Source organism: Mustela putorius, unplaced genomic scaffold (assembly GCF_011764305.1).
Source record: "Mustela putorius furo isolate JIRA1106 unplaced genomic scaffold, ASM1176430v1.1 tig00003834_pilon_pilon_pilon, whole genome shotgun sequence".
Taxonomy (NCBI): Eukaryota; Metazoa; Chordata; class Mammalia; order Carnivora; family Mustelidae; genus Mustela; species Mustela putorius.
In genome coordinates this window covers 48670874-48685562 of record NW_025421987.1, presented here as the reverse complement: position 1 = coordinate 48685562, position 14689 = coordinate 48670874, and the positions used below count along the sequence as shown (strand labels likewise).

The 14689-nt window shown below is 37.6% G+C and overlaps 1 protein-coding gene across 3 annotated transcripts in view; it reads left to right on the top strand.

Moving 5' to 3' along the window:
* Positions 1–14689, top strand: part of SLC9A9 (solute carrier family 9 member A9) — a 668807-nt gene that overhangs the window by 137954 nt on the left and 516164 nt on the right. For all 3 annotated transcript variants that reach the window (XM_004754464.3, XM_004754462.3, XM_045088481.1), the window contains exon 2: positions 2780–2982. In XM_004754464.3, coding sequence (XP_004754521.1) covers positions 2788–2982 — 195 coding nt within the window. In that variant the 5' untranslated portion in view covers positions 2780–2787. The remainder of the gene's footprint in view (positions 1–2779; positions 2983–14689) is intronic.

Sequence of the window (14689 nt, the reverse complement as noted above, 5' to 3'; positions counted from 1 at the left end):
GCCCCCTGCACAGGTCACAGAATCACTCATGGTACCTGCCCAATAGCTTAGAAAATGAATCTTTCCTAGACAAAGGGTGTTGGCAAAGTGATGTTCTTCACAGGCACCCTAAACCACTTGCAGTGTAGAACACGTGTTTCACCCTCTCTTTCCTGTCTGGTTTTATTGTAATCGTTTGATACGGCACGTGAAAGTCTGCCCACTGTTCTATGGTGGATCAGACGCTCATGGGGGTTATGTGTCCATCACTTATTTTCTCTTGCCAACAAAGGTTAGGACACAGTATTTCGCACTATGATGGAGGACTAGGCCAAATACTGAAGCTAGAAGGAGGTAAAAATATTCTTGAAATAAAATACGTTTTTATTCTCACTCATCATTCTCTTTAGTTCTCCACATTATTGCCAAAGTGACAGCACTTACATAAAAATTTTATTGTTTTATTCTCCTACCTAAAATATTTCAGTAGTTATACATTACCACTGAGTTAAAAATAAAAACTTTTTAGCATGACCAAGGATCTTCTTTATGACTGGGCCTCTGCCTCTGGTCTGTGGTCTCTCTCTCTCTCTCATCTTTCTCTTCCTCCATTTATTCTCTCCTCACACCACTATAGACTCTATAAATCTACCATGTTTCTTCAGTCCTTTTGTATTTATACATAATCTCCAGTAGGTTATTATCCTGGTGTTGTTTAACACATTAACACTACAATTTCAGTGACAGCACAACAGAAGTTAACTCTTCACTCACATAATAGTCCAATGAGGTATTCCGGGTTGGCAGATGGCTTTCCCCCACCTGGTATCTCAGGGACCAAGGCTCCTTCAGTCTGGTGACTCTGTCTACTCATAGGGCCTTTGTTTCCTTCCCATCTATCTGATTGGGCAGGAGAAGAGGAAAACTCACCTACTTATTCAAAGCTATATTCCAGAAGTGACACATATCACATTTGCTTATATTCCATTGGTGAGAACCCAGCCAGACCCAAAACAGTCAGCAAACACAATCTCTGCCTGAGTGTCCACTTTCCTGACAACTCTGCTACACATTGGTGAACAGAACTCAATGGGATCTTTTAGCTGTCTTTGCTGTTGTGTACTGCCATCCACATGTGCAGCCTGGACCCCAACTTTTTCCCTGATTCAGCTTATTTCGACAAATCTTATATGACCTTTTAAGATTCATCTAAAGCTTTGCATCATTCAAAGGGTTTTGGAGTGTTTTGTCTTTATACTCATATAACACAGAGGGCTTACCAGCTGTCATAGCACATGTCACATTGTATTATAATTGTTTGCTTAAGGGTTTGCATTTTACAAACTTGACCTCCTATAGAACTGGTGCTGCATTTTTAAGTCTAGAAATGTCTTGTGCGAAATATGCACCCTCAAATTATTAAGTAATTAGTGAAAATTCATAATTTTATTACTCTATTATTTTATTAATTTATTTGTTAGTTAGAAAATACTAATAATAAAGTAATAAAAATAATTACTAATAAAATAAAAAAAGGCTGCTAGGTGACTGGATTCACAAGAGTGGTAAAACCTTAAACATTTGGTGTTTTAAAGAGGAGATTGTGGATTTATCCTAAAACACATAGATCAGTCCAAATTTTAAATTGAGGAATGGATAGGCCTCTGAAGTTTCGTTGCTATTTAGTAACAAATCCAAAGTATTAGGGGAGTTTACAGTCACCAGATTACCATGAGCATCCTAACATGTACATATGTACACTTAAAAGTCAAGAACTGTTACTTGGGTTCAACTCTTCACTGAAAGGAATGTTGTCTCTTTAGAGTGCATTTGCTACAGGTAGACAGAAACTTGATTCAATGTTGTTTGAAAAAGAGGTGCCTGGGAGACTCAGTTGTTAAGCATCTGCCTTTGGGTCAGGTCATGATCTCAGGGTCCCCCACACTGGGCTCCCTGCTCATTGGGGAGCCTGTTTCTCCCCATCTCACTCCCCCTGCTTGTGTTCCCTCTCTCGCTGTCTCTCTTTCTCTGTCAAATAAAGTCTTTTTTTTTAAGCTGTTTAAAAAATTAAAGAATGTATTGTATCACATAACAAGAAGCCTAGAAGTAGGGTACCTCCAGAATAGGTTGCTCCAGTGGTTCAGTGAAGTCATCAGGACTTATGTTCTGTCTGTATCTTGGTCCAATATGTTGACCATACCCTGGGATGGGTCCCCTCAAGGTCATAGGATATCTGCCAGCGACCAAAAAAAAAAAAAAAAAAAAAAAGGTGTGTGTGGGGGGGTGGTGGTAGGGAACAGGGAACAAATCACCTCTGTCATGTCCCAAAGGAGAAAATGAATAACACTTCTTCTTTCCCAACCGTGGTATATAAGTGCCTCATTTAAGTTTGATGGCACTGTTTTAGATATGTGCTGATTTGTGGAGCAAAAACTCTCTGAGAAATTTGATCTTCTGGCTGATCAGATTACAGTATCTGTTAAAAAGCAAAGGTTTTCTTGAAGCATTTGGTTGGGTAGAAGAAGTGGGTAGCTTTTCTTTCAAAAATTTGTGGCTCTATTGGAAAGGAAAAATAGGGGAATATGTGTTGGATATTTAAGCAATAGTGTCCACACCACAAATATCTTAATGAAATCTATTGAACTGGTATCTTTAGAAGAGTGAACAATTTTCTAAGGCAGGTAAGGACAAAAACTTATCTCCTACTACTTCTACAAGTTCAAAATCATATACTTAAAAGCATCTGATAGAACATTTTAGATTCAGCTCCTCCATTGTAATTGTTTATTCTTTATTCTAGGCCTCATAATGGGATTAATCTTACGATATGCTACAGCACCAACAGATATTGAAAGTGGAACTGTGTATGACTGTGGAAAACTGGCCTTCAGTCCATCAACTCTGCTGATTAATATCACTGACCAAGTTTATGAATACAAATACAAGAGAGAAATAAGCCAGCATAACATCAATCCTCACCAAGGCAATGCTATACTTGAAAAGGTAAGGATTCCATCTGGTCATATATTTTTATTTAAATAATTGAGCCATCATCATATGCAACATATTAACACACATGTATGTGTCCTTTTTAAACACCACACTATTGGGCCAATTTAGTTGACTAAGGCCAATTAAGTCTATACTTAATATAATTGTTTGCAAATCACAGTACATTCAATAAAAAGATAATAATTCTTCTCTTTCATGATACTTGTTTCAAGTTTGTTTTGTGTTTTGTTGTTGTTGTTGTTGTTGTTTTGTTTTTTTAAAGAGAGAGAGAAAGGGTGGGGAGGCAAAGGAAGGGAGAGAGAGAATCTTAAGTAGACTCCACACCCAGGACAGACTTGGGGCTCAATCTCAGATCCTGAGATCATGACCTGAGCCAAAATCAAGAGTCGGTCGCTTAAACCAACTGAGCCACCCAAGTGCCCCTACTTGTTTCAAGTTCATACACATGTGTTCTAAATGTCATTGTATATATTGCCAGCTGGCTACTCACATCAAATCTCCTTTAAATCAAAAGGAATATAGAGGGGAGTGAAAAAATCTGCACCTATAAACCTTGATTTAGGATGACTGGCTTTTGGCTGCCAACATAAAACACTGGCCACTTGGCTGTTTATAAATACACGACACACAGTCAATTTCAAGAGATCGTCACCCCACCAGTTTAGTTAGGAAATCTTAGGTAGGAAAAAGAAAAATTGTGAAGTGACACATCTGTTATTTTATTTTTTTAAAGATTTTGTTTATTCATTGGAAACAGAGAGAGAGAGCACAAACAGGGGGAGAAGCAGAGGGAGAAGGAGAAGCAGACCCCCTGCTGAGTTGGGAGCCTGACAAGGGGCTCACTCCTGGGACCTAGAGATCATGATCTGACCCAAAGCAGACTATTAGCCATCTGAGGCACCCAGGTGCTCCCATGACCCCTCTTTGAAAAACGGTTTTGCTTTTGTAAATTTGTGAGCTGTTTCAGTTATTGGAAGGTTTCCTTCTGCTCTCAGGACTCTGGGTCAGAAAACAGACAAGATTACCTTTTTCCTTTTTTTTTAAGATTTATTTATTGATTTTAGGGAGAGAGAAGGGAGCAGAGCAAAGGGAGAGGGGGAGAGAATCTTTTTTATTTTTTTATTTTTTAAGATATTTATTTATTTATCAGAGAGAAAGAGAGAGAGAAGCCCAAACTGGAGCAGGAGGCAGAGGGAGAAGCAGGCTCCCTACTGAGCAAGAGTCAATCCCAGGTTTCTGGGATCATGACCTAAACCCAAAGCAGATGCTTAACTGATTGAGCCACCCAGGCATCCTGAGAGAGAAAGTCTTAGGCTGACTCCATGCTGAGCACAAGCCTGCTGTTCGGGGTAAGCGAGAGCTGGATCTCAGATCTGGACTTGAGCCAAAACCACGAGTCTATTGCTTAACTGACTGGGCCACCCTGGTGCCCTAAGATTACCTCTTATATTATGTTATGCGTTCTGGATCAGTCCTTGGAACAAGGAATAAGTGAATTTGTGTTTAACAATGCAAGTACATGCTAAGAACCAGGATCTTATGTGACTCATTCTGGACTATTTTGAGTCAGACCTGAGAGTTTCCTTGAAAATAGGGAAGTTTGTTTTAGCACTTTCACTCATACAGATTTAGTTTTCTTTTAATATATAGTTATTTGTTTCCATTTTGAGAGTTTTGGGATAAAAGAGGAGATACTTGGTCTGTCATTTTTCCTCATTCAAAGTAGATAATTTTTAATGTTTTCTTTTCACGTTATCATCCACTAGCACATTTCTAGATTAACTTCCTTCTAGCACTTGATGAGGACTCAGGAAAGTCAAACTATAATATTAGCCTAAATGAGACTTAGAAAAGTGAATTGAAACATGAAAAAAACAAATTAAATAATGTATTTCTGAAATAAATAGCAACTTCTAGATCTTCTGCTGTTTTGGATGATTTCTTCCACATGATTCTTTCTGTTCATATGGATAATGGAAAATTATCTATCTTAAAATAAATAATTTTTAAATGACTTTGTTGGCAGCATAGGATTTTAATTAAAACATACTTTTCAGGGGCACCTGGGTGGCTCAGTTGTTAAGTGGCTGCCTTTGGCTCAGGTCATGATCCCAGGGTCCTGGGATCGAGCCCATCATCTGGCTCTCTGCTCGATGGGAAGCCTGCTTCTCCCTCTCCTACTCCCCCTGTTGTGTTCCCTCTCTTGCTGTGTCTCTTTCTGTCAAATAAATAAAATCTCTGGAAAAACAAAACAAAACAGTTGATCCCCTAAGATGCTGATAATTATCCTTGTTACTATAGCAATTTTTTTCAGCGGGATTGCTGGTAACTGATCAGAAATTTTATTACTGTGTTATTAACATATGGATTCCTTTACCAGTAGCCAAACTCCAGGGTTTGCTTTTGAAAAACTAAGGTAAGAGTTAAGAGAAAATGTCCAAGTTGCTAGGGTCTTCTTGTTTTTTTCATTCAGTAGATTATGAATTAAATACATAAAAAAGTTTAATTGATGTTGACTGGCTAAAGTATTTTCTAGATTAATGTCTAAATCATGTGACTCATTTGTCATAATTAACGCTTGTCCCCCCAGGCATCCATGGTTGGCAATAGGCGACTCAGTACCCAGCGTAAATCCTTCCCTCCTTGCTGGTGGAGAAAGAGGCATCCACTGGTACACTTAACCATATTAGATGAGTTTAAGTGGAAAGGGTCTTGTTATAAGGGGCTAGAGTATATTTTAATTCACAATTTGTTTCTTATATGTTGATGTTGGTAGGGGGGTGCCTAGTTAATCTGCGAAAATTAAAAAAAAAAAAAACATGATTTGCTTTCTTACTGGGAACTCTGCACTGCACTCAGCTGTTCATATCAATCAATTATTCAACCAATCTATGTCAGATGCAAAAGGATTCCAAAAAAGCATTTGTTCATTGGATGGCTTATAAGGAGGTAATACTGTGAAATAGGAAAAAAAAACTCAGGACCAGTTAGATCTTTTTTATATCCTTAGTAAGTTCCTTGAACTCCAGCTTTCTTATTTATAAAGTGGAGGGATTAGAACTATTTTGTGGAGTTGTTTTAATATTTAAATGAGGTGATGTATCTAATGAATCTCCCACAAAACCCTTTACATTGCGCTGCTATTACTGTTTCTTCTATTACTACCACTGCCACTACCACAACCACTGGTGCCATCACCACTGCACTACCTCTTAACACTAATGGTATCACTGCTGCTACAAGATAATGTTTAAGTGCTTAATAACTGCCAGGAATTAAGGAAATGTGTGGAGGTTTTTCCCCATTAATTTAATATTTGTTTGGGAGAAAAAAATCATTATATAATTTATACCTATATATAATTAAGTTCTAAATTATGTCACATAGATTGTGAGGACTATAAAATACCATATGCCAAGCTTGTTTCAGTCATGCTCAATACATAGGGAAGTATAGAAAAAAATAAAATAATTTCACTTAAAAATTTATGAAAACAATATTTTCCTATACATTATGAACAACTGATGGTCTCAAAACAACCTTCTGGGAAAATAAAACTAGATTATATTGCCTTGTATTTATCTAGTTAATGCTTCCAATATCATCAGTTGTTCTGTGTACCCAAGACATGTGTAACTAGTTTTAGCTGAATGGGGCCTATATTCTGTCTCATGATGGCTTTACATTAATTTGTTATGTAATATCTAGGAACACCAAAATATCTGCTAAGTATTTCTGAATTTTATATTAATAGGAAGTTTAAAACTTGCTTTTGAAAAGCAGGTGATATAAGAACTTTCTTCATCACTCATTCATTCATTCTTTCAACACAAATGAATTGAGTGAGTTCTATCAGCTTCATTTCTGAAGTAATTGTTTCAAGGATTTTAATAATGAATCAGGGGAAAACACAACAAATAAATAAAAGAGTAAATATACCACAAAGCTGTTATTAAGGGAGGGGGTCAAGTCCTCAGGCACTCAGGAAGGTCAATATTATTTATTACTAGGGTGATAGGAAAGATTTCAAAGAAAGAGAGTTGGTTGACTCTGGCAGTGGTGATAGTGCATATAATGTGTGGAGGTGAGAGAGTCATTACAAACAAAGGCAAAAACATGATATGGAAGTGGAAAAAAGGCGTAGAGATTATTCCAAGAAAGAAAAACAATTCCAGTTAGTTGAAGTATGGAAGACCAGTGAAACAGAGGGCTAGAAATAAGGGGAGAGCTTGATTACAGAAACAATTAAATGCCAGGTTGAATAATGCACTCTCTATTTGACAGTGTTGACCAAAACAAAGGGATAGTTGCTACACAGCCTCCTGTGTAGAGGGTAGGGAGTGAAAGCAAGCAGACAATTGAGGCCTAAGCTTGGATGGTAACCAAGGGGCACATGGAAGAGAAACAAGGAAGGAAGATGTTGTACAATTTGGATCTAGTGAGCTTGAGAAGGGAGAATGGCTTACTCTGCTCCCAGGTCTTGTTGGTTCATAGAGGTGGTAGGACAAAAATGGAGAAGTTAGAAGTTAGGGGAAGGAGCTCATAATTAGTTTAAAATTGATGAATGAATAAATCAATCTAGTCTCATTACTAATTTATCTATTAATGATTTAACACATTATGTTTTTACAATATTCAGTTGGAGGATTCAGTAGGCCATTTGGCTGGAAAGGTCTTGCAGATCTAGTCTACTTCCAAAGAGTTGTCAGCACAGTTAAATTTATACTTCCTATGATTCATAAATCAGTTGACTGTAATGTGAAAAGTCAAAGGAAACTGCCCAGTGAAAATTTTGCCAAGTCTTCACTTCCTGCATGAGAAGTGACGCTATCATTTGGTCAGGGAAGTTATTTTGGCCTAAGTTACTCTGCTGAATAATCAGTCTTGTTTGTTGTTAAAATAAAGAGAATTGCTAGGCTGCAAATAGGTCACATTGAGGCTACTATCAATTGCGTTGGTAATACTTTATATTTTAGAGATATTTTAAGGACACCTTGAAAGCAACAGCTAATCATGTGGCTTTAATAAATAATTTTGTATTTGCAGGCCTAAAACCTCGGCATCTTAATTCTCACTGTCCAACTTTTTCTAATGTATTTAGACTTTTGTGATTTAGAGTCTTAATTCTCATATATTTTTTGTGAACTATTTTTGTTTTTTCCAGTCTTTCCCTTTTGCTTCATTATTCTGGTTTCAGAGGCTAGAGGACAAAGCTCTTCTGGTAACAGGAACAGCTTGACCGAAGTCACTGGACCACGAGATAAATATGTCCAGTTAATGGTAGGACACTTTTAGGAAGAATAAGAAAAGACAGGAAAGAAACCTCCTCTAAAATTGTTCTGAGCACACTCAGAGAAGCAAGCATCACAAGATCAGCCCTTGGGGTTTGGAGAAACATTTGCATAATATTACCAATTATTCTTCCATTCTATAGAGAAAAGAGATTCATGAACTATGTTTCTCTTTTGTGACAAGTCTTCGATCATACAACATGAACCTGGGGGATCTAAAACTTGGCAGTGAATGGGATAGGCTCTTTGAATAGACTTAGCTACCTTCATCCTAAACCTTACCATTGTTACTAAAGAAACATCAATTTTTTTCCATCTCAGGTGTTTTATTTCCATATTTATCCAATTTTGTTTTTCAAAAAGTTGGCCTGAAAAATGATTTCAAAAATGTCTCAAGACTCCAAGTATTGCATTTGGGCTGTTTTTGCCTCCCCCCCCCCGTGAAAGTATTCTTATTTATTTAATTTTTATTTTTTCTCATTTTATTGAGATATAATCAACATATGAGATTGTATATGTTTAAGGTATACAACATAGTGATTTGATATATGTAGGTATTATGAAATGATTACCACAATAAATTTAGTTACCATCCATTATCTCACATACTTATATTTTTTTCTTGTGATAAAAACTTTTAAGATCTACTTTTAGCAACTTTCACATATATAATACGATATTATTAATTATAGTCACCATGCTGTACGTTACATCCCCAGGACTGACTTATCTTACAGCCGCCAGTTTGTGCCTTGTGACCACCTTCATCCATTTCCCCCAACCTTCACCTCTCACCTCTGGCAACCACCAATCTGTTCTCTGTTTCTGAGTTCACTTTTTTAGATTTGGCGTAAGTGATATCTTATAGTATTTGTCTTTTTTTACCTTTTTCACTTAGCATAGTGTCCTCAAAGCCAATCCATGTTGTCACAAATGGCAGGATTTCCTTCTTTTTTTATGGCTGAATATTAAGTGTGTATGTGTGTGTGTGTGTGTGTGTACACACCACATTTCTTTACCCATGCATTCATTGATGGACACTTAGTTTGTTTTCATATCTTGGCTTTGAAAAGTAACATAAATAATTGTAAATAGTAATATTGTAAATAATGCTGCAATGGATGTGAAAGGGCAGATATCTTGTGGAGATGTTAATTTCGGTTCCTTTGGCTATATACCCAGAAGTAGGAATATTGGATCATATGGTAATTCTAATTTTAATTTTTTGAGGAACCCCTACACTATTGTTCACAGTGGCTGCACAAGTTTACATTCCTACCAACAGTGCACGAGGATTCCTTTTTCTTCACATCCTTGTCAACACTTACTATCTTGGGTTTTTTTGAGAATAGTCATTCTGACAGGTGGGAAGTGATACCTCACTGTAGGTTTGATTTACATATCCCTGCTTAGTTCCATATGGTTGTAATTTAGTCATTGAATTTATTTTCTTCATTAATTTAGTCATTCAACAAATATTTATTTATTGGACATTCATTATATGCCAGGCTCTTGTTTTAGGTGCTGCAAGGACAGTAGTGAACAAAACAAAGTCCTTATTCTCATGCAGCTTGGATTCTAGGGTAGAGACAGACAAGGGACAGTTTAGCACAATCATTTATAATGTCAGGTAGAGACATGTGCTGTGAAGAAAAGTCAGCAAAATGAGAGGATGAGAAGCAAAGTATATTTGGGTATGTTCTACAGGAAAAGCCTCACTGAGAAAGTGAAGTTGGAGTTGAGAACTGAATGATGCTGGAAGTAAGCCATGCAGATGTGGAAAGGAATTTCAAAGCAGGGAGCAAAATAAAATAACACTAAATGTCATTGCTTACTCTAAGTCATTTTTTCCCCCTTGCCAGATCTTTGCTATATTTTTCATTTATATTTAAGGTCATTTTGTCTATACCAAAAACCCTGGAAAATTCTATTTGTTGTAGTAAATAAGGGTGGAGGAGATGAAGAGACATTGACTTGGAATGGGGAGTGAAAATACACAAAATGCAGAATTAACAGGAAGCCTGGTAGGCTTTACATGACATTAGCCTATTTTGTAGGTTTGCCTTCCGAATGCACAGCCCAGCACTAAGGAGTTGTTCTACTATACTTTGTAACTGCGAGCACCCCAAACTACAGAATTAAGAATTACAGTAGATAGCATTCCCTTTCCAGATATGTTTGGGAGAGTTTGGGTTAAGCTCTCGTCGCCTAGAATGTAGCTGAACGTAGGATATAGGGCTATGGGCATGCCAATAGGAAACTCTTCTGATCTCTAGATTAGAGGACTTTTTTCTTCTTTGCAAATCATCACTCAGGACTTAAGATCTAAAGAAACTAACCATGGAACATTTATTTGAGGGCAGGGATTATGTTCCAACTAGCTGTCCAATTTTACCTCTTAACAAAAACTCTAGCTACTCAAAATAATGTAAAGGCTCTTGGTGACAAAGAACTCTTGGAATGCCATATGATTCGAGCACAAAATCTCACACTCACTCTTGGTTGGGAAAAGAAAGGAGTCATGTGGAAGTGTCTGCATATGTTTAATACTGGGGTTAGTGCTCTTTCCAACATGACAAAATTTGGTAAGAGGAAACTGGCTGGAAGGAAATAGCTGTCAAATTTCTGGCTTCAAGGTCTAGAAAATATCCCAGACCATAGTGGGAAGAAACAGTTGGGATTCCCACTTATCTCCCAGTCATCCCTGCCTTCTGACTATTGCCTGGCCTTAGACCATATTAGGTCACCAAGAACATGATGGTAGTTGTTGGGCCTTTGCAGCCTTAGTCATGAATAGAAACCTGGGGTTTCATCCATCTGATCATCCACTTGCCTAGTCCCAGAAATGACTGACAGTGGTAGTACAGACACATCGCTTAGGAACTATGCAAGCCAGCATTGCAGAACACACAATAGACCAGTGCTTTGTGATGCAGGGTAGCTGCCACCCATTTAGGCATCAAAGGACAGGTTTGCACAGCTGTTCTCGGGGGTAGTGGGTATCTGGGGGCTTTGAAGTTGTTCTATTTACTTCCCTATCCTACTCAGTTCAAGATCATGATGAAGTATGTTCCACAAGAGGCTGATCTTTAATAAGTATGACTCATACCTTGTTATTTGATACTGTTTTTTGTACTTATTCATAAGCCATGTATTTATTATGTGTTATCCCCAAAATATTCCTCCTAAGTAACCTTCCCCCCAAAATCCCAAAATTTTATTCTTTTGAACATATATGTGGTAGCAATCTGGTGTATATAGGCAGCATGAAATCATGCTTAGAGCACCACTCCACAGTTGGAATATTTAGGTTCAAACCCCATGTGTACCTTTAATCTGCTGGGTGATCTTCAACATGTGAACTAACCCTCCATGCCTTAGTTTGTCAAGTGAGACAATACTCGTAACATCAAAGATTATTATGGGGGTACCTAGGTGGGTCTGTTGGTTAAGCAACTGCCTTTGGCTCAGGTCATGAACTCAAGTCCTGGGATCAAGTCCTGAGTGGGACTCCCTGCTTAGCAGGCAGCCTCCTTCTCCTTCTCCCTCTGCCCCTCCCCCGACTCATGCTCTTCCTCTTTCTTCCTCTCTCTCTCTCAAATAAATAAAAGTAAAATAAACATAAATAAAAAGACTATTATAGGGCTAAATGAAATTATTCATATAAAGGGCTAATATGTCAAGCATGCAGTAACTTCTTGGTAAATAGTTATTATTATTATGTACCAGCAAACTGCTAAGCACTTTAAAACATTGATTTCCAAACTTTTGATTATGTACCCCATCAATGAAATACTCTTGAGTGTCTGTATCTAATATACGCCTACATACTTACAAATGAAATGCAAGTACAATTATATTATGAACATTACTATTATACTAATATGTTATATACATTATAAAGCAATATCAAATGAGAATTTTAATAAGGGTGAGATAAAAATGAAATAGGAAAAATTTTTGGCACATCCAAGTGGATCATCTTGTTCACTCCCTAGCATATGCACACCTCAACTTAGAGACCAATAGAGCAGGTCATATTTTGTTAAAATCTTATTTTTATTTTAACTGTTTTAGATTAGACAACTTTCTTTAAAAATTCTGCTGTTTTCTGTAATCTTAAATACCGTATTCTGATCTCAGCAGTGCCAGTATATACATGGACTCTTGGCCTGGGATGAGGGTGTTCTTAAGGATTGATTAGCTTTGTGGAAATACTAGTACTAACCCCAAGTGATTATACACCAGTATCCAGTTCTTTTGTTTCATAGTTCCACCTATTGTTCTCTCATTAATATCTGTAATGTTTGCATTGATATCTATCTCCTCACTAGACTATAAACTCCAGGAGGGCAGGGACAAGGTCTTCTATGGTTATATTTTATCTCCAGCTCAACTCAGGATGCCTGGCACATGGTAAATCCTTTGTGGATCTTGGTAAGTAAATGGATAGTATAATGAAGTGTCATTCCTCTCTTGTCAGTTGCTACTTCTCACTGCTACTCTGAACTGTCTTACTGGCTGGCCATCTTACACCCAGATTATCTGTCACAGATTTCCTCTCAGAGTGAAGAACCAGGGCTCTGTGATTGGTTGTTTGCTACTCAGAAGGTTAAATTGCTCTATGTCTCACCACCAAATAATCCACCTGGGATGGAGGGAGAGAGAGAAAAGGAGGCTGGACTCAGGAAAAACAAATAGGAGGGAGGGAGAAAGAGAGATTTCCCATCAATCTTTTAGTCTGAGTAGATAAAATGGATCTTTCAATTCTTTGTCCCTTTGCTTTGTTCTTTTTAAAACATTATACTGTGGCAAGGTTGCATACTTATCATTGCTGGCTTCCACTGAGTAGTTATATAAGGTTCCCTCCCACTGTATTTCCTGCCTTTTCCCTAAGGTCAGTAAGAAGCTGCTCATTAGTAACTTATACAGTCTGAAGCCACGATCCACATCCATCAACACAGGAGGGGTGCAAAACATCAAGAAGGGTGTGAACCCTAAGGAAGCTGTGCATTTAAATGGATTCTCTCCTGTTGCTATTTGATGAGTTAGGGGTCTCTCAGATGCTCCTTTCAGCCATTTCTGATTGTCAGACTAGCTGAACACTGTCTGATTTACAGCGTTCTGCCTCAGGTTTGGGTGTGTGGAGCAAAAATGTCCTGCAAGTTTAGGTGCTTTTCACTTTTATTTCTGACTGTTGTATACTGGGTGCCCAAAGAAGTAGACTCTTAGGTGGAGTTCAGTGAATGGAACGGTTAAGTGTACTTGAGATCAACACCTTATGAATGGAAGAGGAAAGAAGGCTGAGTGGGCCAAGGGAGAAGTTAAGCCATGATGCAAACCCAACAATTTTGGCTAACCCATTGGGAAGTTCTGGAGTTTTAACGGCTCTTCAGCCTTATGCCCAGTTGGCCTGAGATGGCCTGGCCTCTAAAATACTAAATCATTCTGACTTTGGATGTGGGCCACTCTGAAAAGGGGCTGATCTTGATTGTGGTGGCTTTTTGCAGTGCTGACAATCCCTGAAGGGGTTGTTAGCACTCCTAGCAGCAGGAGCAACAACGCTGACACCTGTAGGAGAGGAAAAAAAATCTTTTTTTCTACCTGTCTGTATTCTTGACTAGGGACCCTAGTCAAAAGATGGCTTAGAATTCAGGATTATATACTATTTTCAGCTAAAACAAAGAAAGAAGGGTGTGGGAAAGGCCAGTTTTAGGAAGGTGACCAGGAAAACTACTATAAACAAGAATAAGGTTGTTATGCAGATTTAAGTCTATACCTTCCCCATTGATAAGTTTCTTATGAATTAGGGTCATAATTTTATTCTTGGTACTAAGACAGAGATAGACTTACAAATGGAGTTTTCCTTAATGCAGATTTTCCTTACAAAATGGTATCTTCTAGTCTGTCTTCAGAGTTTTTCCGGTTTCTCAAAATGACCCTTAAGCCAAAAATTTTTTTTAATGTTTTTTTTTTAATTGTAGGTAAGGGGTGCATATTCTAGTCTTCTATACTTCCCATAGACTGGGAACCTTATGTAGATTTTGTGCAGTACCCAAAGAATGAGTTAACATATAGTCAACATATCTCAATAAAACGAGATAGTGGAGTACTAGAGTAGAATTGCCTAGACTTTGACAGCTTATATATATTAAATATTCAGATATTTTATAAGCCAGTTGTTAAAACATTAGTAGATTAAAGTAGACCATGGTAGGAATATTTATTTACACCACAGAAATTGTCAAGTCAGGGCTTATGAGCTTTTTTCCCCCTCCACAGAGATGGTTTATCAGCACACCACTGAATATATTCTTATATAACCACATTTTTAGGAGAATTGGAAATATCCAAACACCTCATTTTTTACTTCACCAAAAAGTCCTTTCCCATAAGATGGTTGTCTT